Source organism: Amphiura filiformis, chromosome 8 (assembly GCF_039555335.1).
Source record: "Amphiura filiformis chromosome 8, Afil_fr2py, whole genome shotgun sequence".
NCBI lineage: Eukaryota > Metazoa > Echinodermata > Ophiuroidea > Amphilepidida > Amphiuridae > Amphiura > Amphiura filiformis.
Genome location: NC_092635.1, coordinates 26,363,824 through 26,385,077, shown reverse-complemented (window position 1 = coordinate 26,385,077; position 21,254 = coordinate 26,363,824). Strand labels below are relative to the sequence as shown.

At 37.0% G+C, this 21,254-nt stretch overlaps 1 protein-coding gene across 2 annotated transcripts in view; it reads right to left on the bottom strand.

The window, feature by feature from the left end:
- The window catches only part of LOC140158874 (steroid 17-alpha-hydroxylase/17,20 lyase-like), a 51,451-nt gene extending 33,832 nt beyond the window's left edge, over positions 1–17,619 (bottom strand). Inside the window, exons 1-9 of one of the 2 annotated variants that reach the window (XM_072182134.1) lie at positions 17,268–17,619; positions 11,085–11,277; positions 9,933–10,106; positions 8,473–8,566; positions 7,102–7,260; positions 5,184–5,392; positions 2,786–2,911; positions 1,360–1,599; positions 329–427 (exon numbers count right to left, since the gene is read on the bottom strand). In XM_072182134.1, the coding sequence (XP_072038235.1) occupies positions 329–427; positions 1,360–1,599; positions 2,786–2,911; positions 5,184–5,392; positions 7,102–7,260; positions 8,473–8,566; positions 9,933–10,106; positions 11,085–11,235 (1,252 nt within the window). In that variant the 5' untranslated portion in view covers positions 11,236–11,277; positions 17,268–17,619. The remainder of the gene's footprint in view (positions 1–328; positions 428–1,359; positions 1,600–2,785; positions 2,912–5,183; positions 5,393–7,101; positions 7,261–8,472; positions 8,567–9,932; positions 10,107–11,084; positions 11,278–17,267) is intronic. The other variant, XM_072182133.1, reaches the window with a different exon arrangement.
- Between the last annotated feature and the right edge of the window lie 3,635 nt (positions 17,620–21,254).

Genomic DNA, 21,254 nt, shown 5'->3' with positions numbered 1-21,254 from the left:
TTTTGAGAATTGTCTTGTGACATCTCGCCAGAAGCATCACAAATTATTAATTGAAGTCCTGTACTTTGTCTACTTTCTTTAACACACAAAATATAGGCCAGACAGGTCAACTAATGGCACTCTTAACGTGGGTTGATCTACTTTTCGCATAGTGATAAAAGCCCAACATTTCCGCCTATTTTAATAGTTTGATCAGCTCTTTTTAGACTATAGCCAAGTTGTGCATGGCGTGAGAGTGGTGTATCTGCTATTTGATATTCAGGCGATGGATATTGGACTTTTGATCGATCAGATCATGGTGATCACTTGAACAAGTCAACAGACGTACCTGGTTTGAATTTGAATGGATCATTCCAGAACTTCTCACTACGATGGATAGCCCAATGGTTGACAAATATCCATGTGTCTTTAGGAATTGCATAGTTACCTGTAAAATGAAACCAATTATGTCATTAAATTAAACAGTGAATTACAATTGCTCGCAAATGTGCAATATATTGATCATGTATACCATTACCGTATTGGTCCGAGTATAGTCCCACCCGTTTTTATGTGAAAATTTTTCACAATTGGGGGTGGGATTATACTCAATTTCAAAAAAAAAAATTCAATGCATTTTGAAATCATTAATAGAGTATGACATGAATACAAATGATCAATTTTCATATTAAAAATACAAAATATCTTGAAAAATTTTTTTTTTTAGGTTAACCATGAATGATCCTAGCATCTAGGTCTAGGTCCAGGGACACTCAAAAACCGAAAAAAAAGAAACTTAAAAATTTTTTTTTTTTTACAATTTCTGAATTTTTTCGAAAAATGGGGGGTGGGATTATACTCGAACATGGGACTATACTCGGACCGAATACGGTAATTACTTAACAAATAAATGATAGGCGTTTTGGCTTTTGCTATCCGCTACTGTAAGATAGATGTAAGGCAGATCCAATATTTTATCGTAGTGGATGCATCCACTACGATAAAATAAGCAAGTTTATAACTGATTATGAAAATGTTGTGATTTATGTGTTAAACCAATGGTGAGATAAAAAATTATGATCTTGGCTTTCCCCTGTTTAACTCTCTCCATGCGGGTGCCGACCAGAGATGACAAGTTGTACAGAATTGTACATTTTCATGACCATATTTAAAATCAGCATTTGGAATCAACAAAGAAGCCTTTTAATGGTTCAGTTGTTCTTAAGAGAACTCTTGATATTTTGAGAAACTATTTTAAAACTTGGAATTTTAATGTTGAAGCCTATAGCATGCAGAGCATTAAAATGTTCTAGATGTGGTTATTTCTCCCCTCGAATGTCAGTTTATGATACATATAATAAAAGACAGGAGAAAACCTACCAAGTGTGGTGTCTTCAATAGTGGTATGTGTTACACCCACAGGGGCTACAGAACTGTAACGCAACATCTCGTACATGCATGCCTCTGTGTATGGTAGCTTGCCACGATCTTCTAAACTGGGTGGACGATCTCTCCCAACTACCCTGTCCATTTCTTCAGCAATTTTCTCTTGGATTTCAGGATGTTGTGCCATCAGTGCCACAGACCAGTGAAGAGAGGTAGTAGTTGTATCTGTTCCAGCTGATAACAGAAAATAAGGTCAATACTTTGTTAATTCAATTTCAGGCTAACCCATCCATCCCATAGCTTGTTTAACCATGCCATTCATGTGGCACCAAGTGAAATCTTTGTTCATCTTCTCTCCTTTTTTGTTCCTTCTCTGCCTTCCGACAACAAAAAACCATGATTAATCAACACATATTTTCCATTAGAAGGCCTCTGTAATAACCCCAACCAATGTACATGCATGCCACAAAATACCATTGCGCAATCACCCTATAAGTCATATACGCACTTCCTGGGGGTACCAAGTGAAATCTTTGTTCATCTTCTCTCCTTTTTTGTTTTTTTGTTCCTTCTCTGCCTTCTGATAGCTAAAAACCATGGTCCGCATTAGGGTTAAAGCAACATTATAACATTTGCTGAGAGGGATGCCCTCTGTTCTTTTCAAAATTTTAACTTTAATTAACCAATATACATTGTACCCTGCAAAAAAAGGCTTTAGTTTAAAGCCATATTGCAACATTTCCATAACAAATAGAAGTATTTTTGCATTAAATGTTAGCTTTTCACCGTCATATATGTCCCCTTTTAATTTTGGCCCAAACAGATGAGGCAATACAAAATAGCTATTTAATATCAGCACATATATTTCCAATGCGAGCCACTCCTTCAAAAGTGACTCAGTTTGGTTCTTTTGATATGCTATGACTGTCCTGCACGCTATGTATGTACCGTGTTAGGAACACCATGTATGTTCATTTTCATCGTAATAATTAAAGGACTTGTTCAGTTTATTCAAAATCTGTGCACTGGAATTGAAATTGACACGCATTAAAAGGGCATTTTGTGATCCACAGCTCAAAATACTCCTTTAATTGAGGCGATTTCACTTGTAATTAAAAAAAAATTTTAAGTTATGCAAATGTCAAATGAGCTATAAAATTAATATATTTTGAGACGAAAATCTACCAGAATTTGAAGACTGTTAATTGCCAACCCTCCACCAAATCACATTACCAGTTCTGAAAAATTGCACTCGCGAATGGAAAACCAGGAAACATACCTCCGGTAGAGGCATAAAGATATATTTTCAGGATTTGTTTTTGACAGCGTTGACTGACCACTAGATTCATTATGGGGATGTTAAACTCTTTATTTTAATAGCCAGACAGGCTCCCTTCAGGGCCATTTATGGCAGAATTACCTGAAAACATATCACTAACAGTTTGCAGCAGATGTACATCAGTCAGCGAGTCAACTTTAGCTGATCCTTCAGCGATGGCATTCTCTTGTTCCTTCAACAAGGAATCGATCAAATCCCGAACATTTTCTGTGAAGAGATGCACAAAATTCATGATGTGACTGACATATTTTGCTTGAAATATATAAGTATGTATAGTATTGGTCAACAGGATTAATCCATCATGCCCATTTTTATATTTGTATCACCATTTATTTGACAAAGATTTCTACAAAAGGGTTGGGATTGCATTTTTAACTATCACTTAAGTTGCCCAAAGTGTGGACTATTTCGGGGCTGTGTTTGGTGTATATATCACATTTTGAATACTGAGTGGAGAAGTGAACTAAACCGCTGAAACAAGTTTAGTGCCTTGTTGTGTGGCTGATGTAGTACATGTACATGTACGTCGGATAAACAGGTATTATTAAACTACTCAACATGTCATGTGAAAATTTCCAGGGGAGCACTTGTATTTCAAGTTGTATAATACACTTAAAAATAGTCTTTCTCCCAGCCGGGCGCGATACGCGAGTATCTCGTTTAGGTATCCAAAAACAGGAAAAATGGGGGAAAAGGGTACTACTTTAAATGCATGAATGTTACTCAAGAAGGGTAGTTAAATTTGGCACCAAGATATTGAAAAATATCTGTTGAAAAGAAAGTTAAATTCTGGGTGAAACTTACTCAAAAACTCCTCAAAATGTGTGCTTTTTCATTGGTTTTTCTTCAGGCCTCTTGACTGATCTCTACCGGCAGTTTTAGGTGTGTTCATTGGGACTCATAACAGTAAAATGCTTGCTTAGGGTAGGAGAGCAACCACATTGTACTTGCATTGGGTCCATTATTACCGTCCATATTACACTAATGAAAAATACTTGCTTTTGGTACTTTTTGAAAGTTTTTGTACGAGCGTGATATACAAGTGCCCCGGCAAAATTTGTATTTGCATATTTTGAGTGTGGGTTTGGAGGCTATTATTTATGTCATGTACAATGTCGCAGAAGCAAACTACCTGTCTCAAATGACGGGTGGAGGGGTGGTTAGCTAACAGTCACCCTGGCAATGAGAACATGTATATCATTAATATTGAATTACAAGCCAAGATTCAAAGAGTGTTTGGCAGTCTGCTTTGCACTTCTGTGAACATGTTTAGTATTATAACTTTGTTGACAAGGGTCAGTTATTACGTGTTGACAAAATGGGAAAAGTGTGTTGTTGACAATGTTGTTAACAACGGAAAAGTGTGTTGATGACAATGTTGTCAACAAGGGAAAAGTGTGTTGTTGACAATGTTGTTAACAACGGAAAAGTGTGTTGTTGACAATGTTGTCAACAAGGGAAAAGTGTGTTGTTGACAATGTTGTTAACAACGGAAAAGTGTGTTGTTGACAATGTTGTTAACAAAGGAAAAGAAAGTGTGTTGTTGACAATGTTGTCAACAAGGGAAAAGTGTGTTGTTGACAATGTTGTTAACAACGGAAAAGTGTGTTGTTGACAATGTTGTCAACAAGGGAAAACTGTGTTGTTGACAATGTTGTTAACAAGGGAAAAGTGTGTTGTTGACAATGTTGTCAACAAGGGAAAAGTGTGTTGTTGACAATGTTGTTAACAACGGAAAAGTGTGTTGTTGACAATGTTGAGGGAAAAGTGTGTCAAGTTGTTGACAATGTTGTCAACAAGGGAAAAGTGTGGTATCCCATCATCCTCTGTGCTGGTGGTAACACAGCTCCATCGCTCGGGCATGGTCTTGAGGAGAGGATCATACATGTGACTTAAATGGTAGGCCCCCTCGTCCCTGTTCATGACGGCAGGGCCTCTCTTATGTATCCAGATTGATTCTCTGATGAAACGAGTACTCGCATCACACTCCTTCTGTAAAACTTCTGTGTATGACCACCAGCACAGAGGATGATGGGATACCAATCACTCTGAAGAAGTATGTCCAAGACATACGAAACTGTCAGGTCAGTGTCAACATTTATGGTTTTGGTTATATGAAAACTCCAAATTATAATTATCTACAAACCTGATGAATCTCTTCACAACTCAAATTTGATGTTATACTGGTCCATATTAATGTGACACTTCATACTTGTAATGGATGATGTCGTGGGCCCAGATTGTAGCACATCGGTGGGCTACCAATGATCGATATTCACAATCTCCGGGCAATTTTCATGCAAAACATATTGAGAACAAGGGATGGTCCCTATTGTAAATTTCAATGTTGTTTAACTGGAATTTAACACAAAGCAATCTTCAGCAGGATTGAGCATAGGGTGCAACTGACTTGAACTGAGATAGTGGTGAAATCTTCCACAGGGAATGTGGATTTTGAATGGAATAGCCCAATACTTACCAGGATCATAGTTTTCTTTGTGAGCATCCACTTCCTTCTGTAGCTCTCCATGGAAGTCTTCCGCCATTTTATTCAGTTTTTTAGTTTGCTTGTCAGGGACATACTTCAGGATGGGCACATAATCTGCAGGAACACCACTACTAAATTCTCTTAATATAGTATCATTGAAGTCTATAAAATACTTCAGTCTTGGATCCCCCATTGAATACCTGGAAAAGAAACAAAAATGGTTGAAAGACAGATGAATAAGTGGATTGGTATATTAAAATGTGTCCCTGTTGAATATTGAGATTAGAAAATGCAAGTTTGTAAAGAATGAACACATTTGTGAAATATCCATACCACGGAAACATGGCATGATGCCTCAGGGGATCGACGCTAAGTCAGGTACCGCGTTAGCAAACTAAAAAATAGCGCAAACGGCGCGAGCTTACACAAAAGAAATTTCGCGCGTAAGATAAGCAATGTCGCCAGGTCTGTACGCTGTACTGGCGTCAGCTGAATTCGAGTACGCTGAGAGAGCACAGGCATGGAAAATTCCAATCCGTGTATTAATAATGTAAGAAAATATCCTTTAAATAACCTTTGACCTTACATCCATGGACATCACAAATGCCTTTACACCCAAAGGTCATTGTGTGTAAGTCCTATTGAAATCGAAATCCATTGAATTGTGTGTGAGAAATGACAAACTGTTAAACATTGATGTCCTAAAGCAACAATGACCTCACCTTTGACACCAGATTCGATACCACCCTACATTGACCCTGACCAAATGATCATTCCATGCAAGTATCATAAAAAATTTGTCAACTTCTGTACATGGTATAGAGCATTTGGAACATATTTGTAAAAATGATCTCAAATGACCTCTTTGACCTATCATCTGTTTACATCACACATGTCAATGTAGTCAAGAGTCATATAGTGTTCTAGTCCCATTGAAACCCATCACAGCATCATGAGAGAAATCCTCAAAAGATGTAGGGTGAACTTTTTTATCACCAAACATGGCAACATCCATAGATACACACCCTACACACAATACAATGGTGCTCATTTCATAGTCCCTTCCCGAACTTAAATTGTTCCTTGTTGGCAAGACAATAACAACACAACACATAATGTGGATAACAAGGGTTACTCATTTGATTTAGTATATCCAAGCTGATGCTTAAGTCCAACCTCCAGACAGACCCAGGGGAGCATTCCGAGCACCCTTGTGAGTGTCATGAATTTTTGCATCTGAATTAAAACCCTCTCCACGATACAATGATAAGAACAGTAGCGTAGGTAGGAAACTTGCAGATTCGAATGAAGCCAGGCGCACTGCTCCGCTTCGTGATACCTCTCTCGCTGAAAGAGTCCAAAGTGCCATCGATTTTCAGTTGTTTTTTCCGCATTTATGACGGTTTTCATATTGGTTTTTGTGTCTTAATCCAAACTCAAAGGCATTTCCTTGGTGGTGGGATATTATTCTTGCAGATATGTCGTGTTTTTAGGCAAATCATTATCAATTGAACACATAACTTGCAAGAAACTAAATTCTGAACATGAATATCCTGTCAAGAGTAGATGATAAAAGAGGAGGTCGCTCATTGCCTACATCAAACAAATGATGTGTACATTTGCCTATTGATGCAACAATAATCTAATTTCAATTGATCAGGAAATACAATTTCTGCATTATTTGGCATGGCAGTTTGATGACCCCAGGTCTCTGTGAAAAAACCTCTTTTTGGATCCATATAGCATTTTTGGACGCATTTGGACACAAAACATGATTATATGGAGAAACTGACCGGGAGTTGGAATTTTTGATTGCACTGGTTTTAAGTTCGCGAGAAATGCCATAAGTTATGTTCCGACCACTTTCAAAAATGTATTTTAATTCCAAATATTGCCAAGTGCTACTTACTCATGTCCAAAACACATGGTTGCCAGGATGTTATAAACAGAAACACCAAGTACTTCCTTTGGTTCAAATGATTTTCCTTCATTTTCATCAAGAGCTCTGCTTAGTTTGGGTAAAACGCTGTGAACCAGCTTATCCAGCCGCTTTCCAGATGCAAAGTGCCTGGTTTGAAGAAGATATTTGCAAACAGTATACAAATATAAGCAGTTGTCAATGGGCTAAGTATTTCTACATGGGGATGACACAGAGGATGATTTAAGGAAGCCCCATCATGCACTGTAAAAGTGTTATCACTAGAGTTTCAACTGCCACTTTACTTTTCAAATCCCATTGAACTCTGTGCAAAAGATGTTGTTTTAGAATTGCCCGTGTGTCATTATTACTTGGTCGATTTCAGATCTAAAGTGATGTATGCATGAAGGATAATTCACACCTTCTGTAGATAACATAAAATGTGAAATCGACCAACCTTTTCAAGGTGTTGTTATTGTAAATATATCTGTCCTAATTCAAATTTGTGCGTGTGTATGCAGTGGGCGGGCAGTGGTGTCATGTTCACTCACACAGCTGTGCTAACCGCAAGACTTGCTGGGAAGTGCTTAAATCATCCTCTGGGGATGACAGTCATCAACATGAAAAATCTACAGACTGCAGAGGGCATTTTTTGTCTCACTAAATTTCATGAACCTGCAACAATCTATGATTTGACCTTGGATGACCCCAAAATGACCTTGCAATTCAGCATATGTGACACAATCTGGTCCATGGGAGCCAAAGGTGACAAATTTGAAATTGAGATAAAGGCAAACATATGGAGCAAAAAACAATAAAATACATAAGAAAATACACATCACAAAACTTCAGAACTTTAGAACCAAGTATGCTAGACCTTTGGTGTTTTCAGTATATGATACCCTAAATGTTTGTATAAGGTAATAATTATAGTAACTTAATTTTCAAAAATGCCTCCTTAATTGGCCCCCATATAGCAGATCGTGTCACATATTTTGCGCTAAAAATCTAATCAGGTCAAGAACCTCTGGTGTGATCTGTGCCCAAGGTTATTTTACTTGATATGCATAAATTATTCAAATTAGCTACTTAATTACCATATTTTGTGATAAAAACCAACTGGTATTTGAGACCACCAATTGCCACTCCTCACCCAAATCGCATCACTATACAAATTACCAGTTCCGAGAAACTGCAACCTCGGACAGACAGACAACCAGGAAACCTCTGGTGGATGGGCATACAAATCATCTCCTCATTCAAAGATCCCCTTTGTTCATATCATTGGCTAACAATTTTTTTTTTATTTATAGAATTCAGTCTGATTAATTGATCATCAATCAAGCACTTGATATTCCTTACCTGATGGCACTATGTCCAATCTTACGATGTAGTTTCCATGTATCATTGTATGTACTAAGCGCAATATCTTTGTAGCCTTGGGAAACCACTTCAGCTATAGAAACAAAGGATGCATTCAATTAATTGTTTCAGCATGGTAATAAAACAGGTTTGGGGGATTTTTTGAAAAATCAGCTGTTTTTGACACAAATTTATAGATTTGAACCAAACCAAAAAAATGATTTTTTTTAAACAGAGTTTGGCGATTTAAGAGATTTAAAGGATGTCTCCGGCAATCACAACATTATGTCTTACATGTTAGAAAAATAATTATCAATTACGAATCACATGATTTTATTTAAAACAAACTCATATTGAACATAAAAACAACTAGCTCTCAGTACACGATATTCAAAATTCCCGCACCGAAATTGTCAAGTACAATGACGTCATGGTTATTTGTGCTCAAATGTTGTCAGCCTTCATTGTATTACTGGGACGTCATTGCACTAGATAATTCCACACCCGGGAATTTTGAATATTGCGTGTTGAGAGATGGCTGTATTAATTTGTTTTTATGGTCAATATGACTTTGTTTAAAATAAAGCCATGTGATTCATGCTTGATAATTAATTTTCTATCATATAAGGCATAATGTTGTGATTGCCGGAGACATCCTTTAAGAGAAACAACAAATATTACTGGTTCCGGTCACCGAAAGAACATTTTGATGTTCCATCGTAAATTATTTTGAACTTTGTAGTGCAGACACATGACGTGTTTGAAAAACTCAGGAAAATAAAAAGCATTATGCAGTCTGATGCATAATATAATCTAAATTCTGACTTGTGAGAGCTGAATGGACCAAAAGGTAACTTTCAAAACTGCATCTTTTCTTACATAATAAGCCATTGTGACCTAATATGTTGATGTGTGCAGTGCGTAAAACAAAATAGACTACCAATACGTTTTAGAATTTTGTAATTTTGTAAAAACTTTTTGATTCATTTTGTATAGCATTTGTGAACCTTTAATGCAGGACAGAGGTTAAAATACAGTAGCGGCATCGGCACCAGGAATTTTTTTTGTAGGGGGCATTAGAGGGGCAAAGTGAATTAGGGGGAGGCAAAATCAACAAATTTTGCACAAAATTGCCACAAAAGTGGAAATTTTTATAATTTTGGGTGTAACTGGGGCCATTCCACCATTGGCTATTTACCTTGAAAAAAAATATTTACAAAATTTTAAAGTCAGCATAATGCAAGTTTGATATTGGGGTGAAGTCTGCAGCAATCACAACATTATGCCTTATATGTTAGGAAAATTATTATCAAGCATGAATCACATGGTTTTATTTAAAACAAACTCATATAGACCATGAAATCAAATAAAAACAGTTGTGTCTCAACACACGATATTCTTGGAAGTGAGCTAAGTTGACATCGTACTATGAAGATTTGTCTATAATGTAGAACTCTTACCTGAATAACTTTGAGGCCTCCCGGCAAATTCTACAGGCTTCTTCAAGAAGGCCTCCTTAGCATATTCAAGATTATTAAGGATGACAGCCCAGTTGTTGCCAATTTTGATCGAGAATATATCACCATACTTTTTGGCTAACTTATCAAACTCTTCATACAGAGGACCCTTCAGTTCTGAAAAATGGGTGACATAAAGAGAGCAATCAATAATAAAATTTGGGGATACAAGGATTTGGGGCGACCATTTCATGTTGTTTCAGACATATCAAATTGCATTCTGAATATGAGGCATGTCCTTCTGATATCAAGTAATTTCGATTTTTGTTTTAAATCGGCGATATACGAGGGGATATCCAAAAGTTTTCACCCAGATATTGCCCAGATTTTAAGTGAAGGAGCTATATGGATGACACTTTTTCAGTGTAATTACTGGTCCTTATGTACATGTACATTATGGTCCAAAAATGGTCTCATATGTTTATCTTTCTTTACAGGTGGCGCTAGATGGGCAGTAGGCGCATAACCTGCATGATGGTGAAAATTGAGGCACACAGCATGATTAAGTTGCTGCATTTGAAGAGTTAGGCCTACAATGCTCAGAAAGCTAACTATGGTGATGATTGCCCATCATATGGCACTGTTGCTTTTTGAAAAAGGAATTTCCAAACTGGCCACATGTCCCTCTCAGATGAGCCAAGAAGTGGACCATCACTTACGGATGATGTGGCCACAGTGAAGAAACTCAAGAAAGTGGAGGATCTTATCATGAAAAGGTTATGTAGCTTTTCTTTCTTTTGAACTCATTTTAGATCCTGTCAATAAAGATTGTGATTAAGTTTGATTTTTGTCAGATGGATTAGATTCTTATGAAAATTAATTTAACTGTAACAGATGGTACAGACCGCATATGCATAATTTGGGTGGCACTGCCAATCCCTAAAGGTATTTTCATCTCAGGTTTTTCTACCAAAGAAAACATGTTTGTTCAAATCAAAATGGGTCCATATTTACAATTCCCAGAAATCTAAATACACTAAGAAAAGAAACAAACATATTCTAGATAAGAAATAAACATAGATATATTTGTATATAAAAGCATTGCAACATTTTCAAACATTACATAATTAAATACCGCAGAAATGTGCAATTTACCAAATATATTGCCGACGACGGGCAGTGCAGTAGGTCCAGGAGGGAATCTAGCAGGTCTGCTTACATTTCTGTACCATACATAAACCAGTAATGAGACTACCAGTAAGAGGATGGTTGAAGTGTTCAATGATGATATTATATATTCCAACATGATGTCCAGAAATTAACCACTATTGACTATGTAAATGTCTCTCTGAAATGAGAAATTATAAAGGGTAAACAGAGTTAATTCAGCCGATCACAACAGGCGATTGCATCAAAAATATTGCCAAAATTACACAACAGCCAAATTTTAGACTGTCTGAAATAGGCAAATCTTGCTCAAAAGATACACATGGCTCGAAAAAGTGGGGAATTTGGGAAGATCATTCCCAGGAAATGTTGGTGTTTGGAGGAAATTCTAGTGTTTGGAGGAAATTGTGTCTTTTTTATATATAGGAACATGCTATAAAAAAAATTGTGGGAAATTTAGCTTGCTTCCCAGTAAATTGAAATTTTTCCAAATTTCAACATAACAGGATATATAACCTCCGGTGCAAAAAATTGCACCCCTGTCCAACCAAACACGATAGCAAAGCACTCTAGCATCAAATGCGTAACTATCGTGTGCAAATTCGAAGTTAGAGTTCTTGATCTTGAGTAAACCGGTAGGTATATGTGACACGATCAAGGGAAATGAGTCGGATGTCGCTAATATTGATTTTGAGATATTGGCAAAGAAAGCCTTAAAATTCTTTTGTTTTATAATTATACTAGGCGGTTACCCATATTTTGCGGTTCTCGGCTGTCGCGATTACCTGGCTGATGGTGACTGTACCCACCAAGTTTTATGCCCATACAACAGTTTTTACTAATTTGACCTCAGATGACCCCTGGTGACCCTGAAATGACGTCTAATAATTTTGGCTCTAAATGTTGACTGTACCCACCAAATTTCATGCCCACAGTTTTTACTAATTTGACCTCAGATGACCCCGGATGACCCCAAAATGACCTGCCAAAAATTTGGCTCTAAATGTTGACTGTACCCACCAAGTTTCATGTCCATACGACAGTTTTTAATAATTTGACCTCAGATGACCCCTGTGTGACCTCGGATGACCCCAAAATGACCTTCCAAAAATTTGACTCTAAATGTTGACCGTATCCCCGCTCACCCCACCTCATACATGTAGCACTACAGTAAATAAGGAAAATGGGTGCCCTGTAGGACTACATGCAACAAAGTATAAAAAAGGTCCCCATAGGACTACTTTCATCTAACACCCACCCCATACACGTACACGTAGGACTACTCGGTAAATAATAATAATAATGACAAAAGAAAATAGCAACAGTGCAACAGTTGTGGTACACTGATTAAGCACGCACACTATGAATAAGAGAGACTGGCCATGGCAACCCGATGGGGAGTAAGAGAGACGACCCCTGGGAGGGGGCCCCGGGGTCTGATGACTTAACGAACATAAACTTCTTCTTGCCAGGACAGAACTACACCCATCCACCGAGTTTGAGCCCCGTACGACCTATGACGTCCTCGCATTTGCAGTCACAGATAGACAGACAGATCTACAGATTATTTCAATGGTTGATAAATTGACATATAACTTCGTAAAGAAAAGTCGTATCAACATAGGGTTTTCAGTTTATGAAAGCTCCAAATGTCCTCTATAGACAAATATGAGAAACTCTTTTTCGACCAGGGTCGACATGTGACTCATTCCCCTTGACCATGTCACATATATGTATGTATCTATGTATGAAGATGGAAAGGCGATCGAGGAATATACAGGAAATTAATGGACTGGTCTTTATTTTGTTGAAAACGGTCAAGAATTGGCCTCAAAATCTGTCAAAAAAGTGAGTTTTTTGGGATAAATAATAGCCCCCCTCCCAGCTGTTGCTGTGTACCGGCTATGCCAACCAACGCATCTAGAAAATGCGCCATTGTTAGCCTGCCGGCGCACACGCCACTTGACGTGCACGCACAGGTGGCACATAGGCTAAGTTGCATGCCAGATACCAGTGGACGCAATATACAGGCAAAATATTTTTTTAAAGAAAAGAAAAGCAGAACAAAAAAAGGTATGGAATGGATGAGGTTACGGATAGGCCTATGGGCCGGGTTATGGTTTACTTAACTTAATTTAACTTTAAAGCATTTATAAAGCGCCATCTATCTACAATCAACGAATTTAATAGTTGGCACACCTGGTAGTTCTGATAGTTAAGTGAAATTAGTATAACTATGTTTGATGAGAAGTATATACCTTCTCCTTTCCCCTTACCTCCCCCATTCCCCCTCAATCAATGTTGGGAGTTTGGGGAGACTGGAGAGCCCAATGGAAAAAGTGCTTTCATCAACATTGAACTGGGGGAGAGGGGTGGCGATTTACATTTAGTATGCCCCAGTGTGCCAACATTAAATTCTTTGATTGTCCGAGGCGAATGTAAAATATTTCATATACATTTTGTTTTTGTCTCATAACTCAAAAACGGAATGCTGCATGAGCTTCATATTTCACACGATTTGGGAGTGGATTATAGGCCTTTGAATTATAATAAATTTGGAAATAAAGAAATTGGTTTATTTAGGGAGTGGTCATTGAAATCCTCCCCTATGTTAAATTAAACACATTTTGTGATGGGTCTAAACTGCATCTAAAATTGGTTTTTGGTCCATATCTTTAAAACAAAAGCACGTATTACAACCAAATTTTACACATTTTGTTATGATGATAATTATGTTTCCACTTTTATCAAATGTACAGTACAATATTCACTCAATTACAGGAAACACAATGCAAATATGTTGCACACTATATAAAGCTATGTGAAAACCGACGAAGGCCAAATAAACTGCATAATGGTGAAATTTTGCATTTTAGCTCAAAAAAAGAGTTTGACAACACAGAAAAAAGGACTACGAACAAAATACTAAGGTTTTGGTAATGGTATTAATCATTATATAATGGATTACCGTGCAATTGCTATTGAATTCAATAGCATTTGTTTTGGAATACCGTTTGCTTGAATGACCCTGCACAACTTTATGATGACAATCATTATGACTTAAAATGAAAGACCATTTTCACGTCGATCCGTGTAGCTTAATGGTAGCAGAGGTCGCTTCATAATCGAGAGGTCCACGGTTCAAAACTTGGCGCAATTTTTTGTTTGTTTCCCACTCAAAAGGTTACTTGTATTGGAATTGTTAATTTTTTATTTGGTCAAACTTATCTGAATGACAATGTTGTTATTTTTTTTCTTTGATTTAATATAATTGTCTTTTTGATTTATTTATTTATATTTCCAGTGTTTCCTTATTGATACTTAAATTACCGGTTCATAATGTTTGAAATGGATGGACACTGTACCTACCTTTTATTCTTTCATCAATACAGTTATAATATATATATTTTTAAAGATAAAATGGTGAATGATATTAACAATCATTTATGCAAAATAAATAAATGAAGAAAGAACAAAACAAGATGAGGCCAACGTATAATGTGCACATTTAACAGTTCAAGTTCTTATCAGGCAGTTATGTGTACGCATTGAACCATGCTGTCTACTGAAGATAACTAATACATAATTATGTAATGAATGATTTATGACCAATTCATGACTTGTTATATTATTTGTTTTCAACAATAATTAGGCGTTGAATTAGGATAACCAAATATTCCTATACAGCAATTCGTGCTAAAATAATTATGATAATTAAGAAGAAATATGCAATAGTGTGTTAATATACGCCTATTGTTAGAAAACGTGTTTATTTGGCCTATATAAAACTCAGCATTGTGGATGTTTTCAATAACCACTCCCTAAATAAACAAATTTCTTTGCCGTCAAAATTTTTGTAACATATTTCAAAGGGAGAGTAACTACCAACAACTTGTGTGTAACAACAGTTTGATACGATTTCCCGTTTTTAAGATATAGGACAAAAAACTAACTTTGCGCGCGACAGCTTAGAGAACTAATCATGAAATTCGTGTAGGTTAGGTTATGGGTTGTTTCACTGACCGCTCCCTAAAAAAAAAGCCAATTTCTTTATCAACAATTTTATTAAGATTCCAAAGCATATGGTATACTCCCATATCATGTGCAATATGAAGTTCATATGACATTCCGTTGTTGAATTATGAGTTCAAAACAAAATTTAGATGAATATTTTGCCGTTTAGAGCCTATATTATACGAAATATGACGTAATTTAGCATAGGAGATGCTTTCAGTGACCACTTCCTAAATAAACCAATTTATTTATCAACAATTTTATACTCATTCTAAAGCACATGGTCCACTCCCCCATCGTGTGCAATATGAAGTTCATACAATATTCTGTTGTTGAGTTATGAGACAAAAACAAATTTTAGATGTCATATTTTGCGTTCGCCTCAGACAATCAACAAATTTAATAGTTGGCACACCTTGACAATATGTTGGAACTCTTCATTGCCGCTCTGATAGTTAGGTGAAATTAGTATGACTATGTTTGATGAGAAGTATATACCTTCTCCTTTCCCCTTCCCTCCCCCATTCCCCTCAATCAATGTTGGGGAGACTGGAGAGCCCAATGGAAAAAGTGCTTTCATCAACATTGAACTGGGGGAGAGGGGTGGTGATTTACATTTAGTATGCCCCAGTGTGCCAACATTAAATTCTTTGATTGTAGGTAGAAACAAAAATGACATAAGAAAATATAATCATGAACAATACCTGAAACCGACAAGAAGCATTTAGCAAAAATACATTTTGAATTGGAACATTATATGAAATCAAAAAGCATATGGAAAAGTTAAAGGGGCATTTCGTGATCCACAGCCTCATCCCCCACTTTTCCCAAAAAAAAGTTGAGATTTTTACACCACTGGATACCTCTGGCTACATAATGTTTATGTACCAAATATTTCTTGCAGATTAATTTGTTTTACAAAAATATCGCCAAATTTGAACTTCGTTCTGGTGCACCAGAACGAAATTACAACACATTGTCTATGGAGCAGTGTAATACACATAATCATGCATAACTCGCAAACGCAAAATCGGAATCAACTGAAATTTTGGAAATAAGCTTTTTTCGTGGATATCTACTGAAAATGTCATAAAAAGAGGATGCTAGGATCACGAAATCCTCCTTTAACTTAGAGCACATTAAATATTATAAGCAGATTGGAACAAAAATGTTTTTAAACGATTAAAAAAAATATCAAGTGATACACAGCAATGAATGTCCATAGGAAGATTGTTCCAAAGTTTTGGTGCAATGCTCTATCACCATACGAGGAAAATTTTTTTTGTGTTGAAAGAAGAAGTTTATCTGACGATCTCAGAGTCCGTGTTGGCACATACGGCGTAAGAAGTTGGTTTATATAAGAAGGTGCAAGTCCATGTAGGGATTTCCATGTGAGCAGAAGAATTTTGAATTGAATCCTTTGACGAAGCTGTATCCGGGAGCTGTATGAGAGTAGGGGTTATGTGATCAAATTTACGAGTCTTTGAGAGTACACGAGCAGCTGCGTTTTGTGTTCGCTGGAGCTTATCAAGAAGAGTGTTTGAAATTCCATATAAAAGTGCATTTCCATTATCAAGTCGGGAGGTGATGAGAGCATGAACAATAGAGGCAGTGTCATCAGAAAGAATTTTTTCTGATTGAGCTAATATTACGAATTTGAAAGTATGCAGACTGACATATTTTCTTCACTTGTTCAGCCATTGTCATGTTTTCATCAAGGAAAATCCCCAAGTTGCGTGCAGAATGTGTAGATTTAATGTTGGCATCAGCAATTTGAATATGAGTATTCGCGGTGTTGTAAACATGATAAGTTCTGTTTTTTCGTCATTTAATTTTAACTTGTTCACAGTCATCCATGATTTAATATCAGCAACACAATGTTCAATTTTTGCACGTATAGCTGATTCCTCATCAGGGGAGTTAATATCATAGGAAAAATATAACTGCGTATCATCTGCATATAGGTGTACATGGTTCCGCGCGATGTTTGCAATGGGGCCAGAATAGATGGTAAAAAGCAACGGCCCCAGCACTGAACCTTGGGGCATGATCAGTTGAGTTGCAATTTGGTTGAAGCTGTGAAATGAAATGAAATGAAATGAAATGAAATGAGTGCACTATTCATGACATACATCATTGCAAGAAATTTAAGCTTACCTTTCCACAGTGACATATGCAGGTATTGTTTCTTCTTCTTCTTCTTTCTGTTGATGGCCCCTGGTATTTCTAGTATTCAACTTGAGATGAAATGTTGGAGAGATGGCTACAAGATTGTTGTGTGCATTCACTGCTATTATGTTCTTACTATGAATCCTACTGTGTACAATCAAACATAGGCCTTGTTTTGAAGGCCTATGATCAAACAAGCTTCCACGTCATCCGTCTATTCATGTTATCATGTATTGCACAAGTCCAACTGTCCAAATAAGCTGCCTGGACCCTGATTACATAATCCTTGTTGACAATACTTCAAGGGCGCACACCACTAATTATTTTACTCATTAAAGGCGCACACACCAATGAATAAAAACTTTGTGGCTAATTTTGTGGGGATGATCAAATTTTGAGAATGACATGCCCAAAACATAATCATTTTTCATGCCAGTTTCTTTATATTCACTGGAGTGTCGGAGCCAGTGGCGCAGCATCATAGGGGCACAGGAACTTATGTATTTTAATTTTTTCCGCAGCAAGTCCTGCAAACCCTTTTGGAAACTTCACGCCTCACAGTTTGGGAGTAGTCAGTGGAAATCGTAGTAATGTAGGTGCAGACCTCAGGCTCAGGGGCTTGATGCATGCCCACAAATATAAACAAAAAACAGCCCCAATCCCAGTGTATCATACTATACTTCCTATTCCAGAAAAAATATAGCAAACATTTTTTTGGTTGTTTAGTTGATTAGTTGTAATTTTTTTCTAATTGGTAAGTAAAAATTCAAGGCTCGGTGCATGATAAATGTTTTATTCGTTTGTGCCCTTGAAGTATTATAGGCAGCTCTAGTCAAAGACGTCTCTGTGATGTCATTTTGTCAACAACTTACATATTAATGTTATCACAAGACTTCCAGTCAAGCACATTTACACAGTCTAAATAATTTATACAAATAATATAGTTTACTATTTGACGAGATTAGACTGTGCAAATAAGTGCATGACGTGGAAGACTGATTGTAGGCTTACATGTACTAGGCCCTAGAAATAAGCACTTACTAGGCTTCAAAGGCTTGAACAGCATGTACCTTGGATGTTGGATTGACCAGTTTCCACCTGTCTGCACTTCTCTGGTCCCTCTGACACTTAGAACTCTGCCATTTCAATTGTTATACCTTTCTGGTTGAGTTTATTTAAAGCTATTCAATAGGGTCTATCATATCTCATTTTTCAGAGAGACATTTAAATAATCCATAGTGGTTAATTCGGGGCAGTTTGGTTTTGGTAGGGACGTGCATTGAGAATTTGAAAGTGGACCCATAAATATACCAATTTTTCAAGAAATTTGGACCCATTTATATACTAAAAGTCAAAATTTTCGGCCGAATTTAACCCAAATTGTCTTAGTTTTTACAAATTTTCCCAAAATTTTGGGAAAATTTTGAAAATTTTGGCTAGATTAAGGAAAAATTGGGCTATTTTCCGAAAAAATTGAGAAAATTTTGAAAAAAGGACCCATTTATATACCAAAATTGGCTTTGAAAAAGGGGTCATTGATATACCAAAAGGCTGAAAATGCTACCCATATTTACGGCACGTCCCCGTATGGTCATTTGTACTGAGAACCCCGGGGGTTAATTTCTGGACATCATGTTGGAATATATAATCTCATCATTGAATACTTCAATCATCCTCTTACTGGTAGTCTCATTACTGGTTTATGTATGGTACAAAAATGTAAGCCATGTCAATCTGTTGGATTCCCGCCTGGACCTACTGCGCTACCCGTTATTTGCAATATATTTGGTAAATTATGGAACTTCTACTTTATTCTTAATTCTTTAAGTTACACTTCTGGACCAATTTATAGCATCACACGTTCATCATCGTGACTGAACGCAATGACATGTGACGCTATAAATTGGTCCATATGCATCCGGGGGGCACTCACATATTGGTCTGTACGCATGCGTGACCAAAAATACAAGGAAAAGGGGGTGTTTTTTTAGGCAAGGCAAGTTCGCGAGTGACGCATTTAGGGTCTAAAAAACACTGATTTTCAAGAATAAGGGTAGTTTCCTGAAACTGAACAACTTGTTTAAAAAAAAAAAAAAAAAGTGCAGTGATTTATTGTGCGCTACGCACAGGCACAACGCCTAGACGTTGATCCACAAGCCTCAGCACACTTTACAGGTAGTCACTGACCACTACGGCCCCACATCATTCCATAAACCATTAAACAACAAATCAGGGACTTTGCTGCTTCAAGAGTGCACACCCTAGACAATCCACAAATAACCATCGCAACCAGGATCCGCTCCCCGAGTTTCGTACGGGTTACAACGAGACAAATTAGCAGTAAGTTCCTTGTCCAGGGAATTTCAAGCTAACTCAATTTTTCCACGAGGCGTACTAGGCACCGCCAGGTTCGAACCCGCAACCTCTCGCACCATAGTCGAACACCTTATCGATTGAGCTAGGGTACCTTTTCAAATTTTTGGCAAATTACGAGTCCAAAAAAAACATTGGGGGGCCTAAATTTGCTGGTAGGGTAAAACTCGTTTAGGGGGTGTTTAAAGACAATTTGATCACGCATGCGTACACTATCATACTTGAGTGGCCCCCCTGGGATAATAATAAAATAATAGGCTACACCATACTTAGACCTTTACATTTTAAATGTCGTAAAATATTTTTTCTATTTATTTCAAAAAGCATCCTGGGGAACTTGTGTGAATCCTATATAACTCGGCGGTCATCCATCTTTCGCGGTTTGTAAAAACAAAAGAGTGGTTTGGGTGGTTGGTGGAAAATTTCAGTCCTTCCCACCAAATGTCATGAACCTGCACCAATCTATGGTGATTTGACCCTGGATGAATAAACCCAAAATGATCTTGAGATTTGTTGCCTGGCTATGGGGGTTGTTCCCACCAAATTTCATGACAATGGGGATTTGACCCCAGATGACTCCAAATAATCCACTAACAAATGCAAACTTTCTCTGGCTTGGACCAAGTCGCACCTACCCACCATTGCCACCAAGTTTGAGAGTTGTGTGACCTGTCAGTTACGAGGATAAGGACAGACAGAATAAGGACAGACAGACAGACTCCCAAACTACCAGTATTATTATATAGAAGATATGTATACTTTATTATCCATTAATTGAAGATTTTGTGAACCATTTTGATATGAACAAACATCTTTTATTTGGTTGCAAAACCAACTTTGAGAGGTCTTCACAACAGTTTTTGCCCTGCTGAAAGGATCAAGAAAGAGACTATATAATCACTTTTGCGCATGGATGGCTGTATATAACACTTTGATTAAAGTTTTTGCTGAACCATGAAATGGCATCAGCCTATATTACTGTATGTAGTATGTTACTAACTTACTTACTTACCAACCTTTGGGTCTAAAATGGGCATATCTTTAAATGCCATGAAGGTTATGATCCCCAGAGTGGTGTGAAATGAAAGAGGAAGAAGTAAAGAATATAATACAAAAACATAGGGGGTTCTACTCATAATAGTTTTAAAGTTGTGGTCCATTTTGTCTTAAAAATCATCAGAAGTCGCCCAATTGGGCTTCTATCACGGGTTTGGCAACTTCCTTTTAGATATGACAATAACTGCCTGTTGGAACTTGTTTTATGCCCTTGGTGTACTCTTGACCTCGATTTCTGCACTGTGCTGTGACAGGTTACCAATGGTCATTTTGAGGGCCATAGACTTAAAATAATGCTTGATAACCACCTTTTTATATTCAGCAGGTCCGAATCAGTAATAATTCCTATACCCAGCAAACATTTTACAGAAAACGGTTTTTTGTCGGGATGTATAAAGGGTATAAAGCATTTTAATAACGTTTCAAAAACATTTTTCGAAAACTAGTTGCAAAACATTTTAACATAACGTAATTAAAGAGTTGACAGCATATTTATTATAAATTAAAATGTTTGCCAATAATATTGTACAATAACATTTTGAAAAC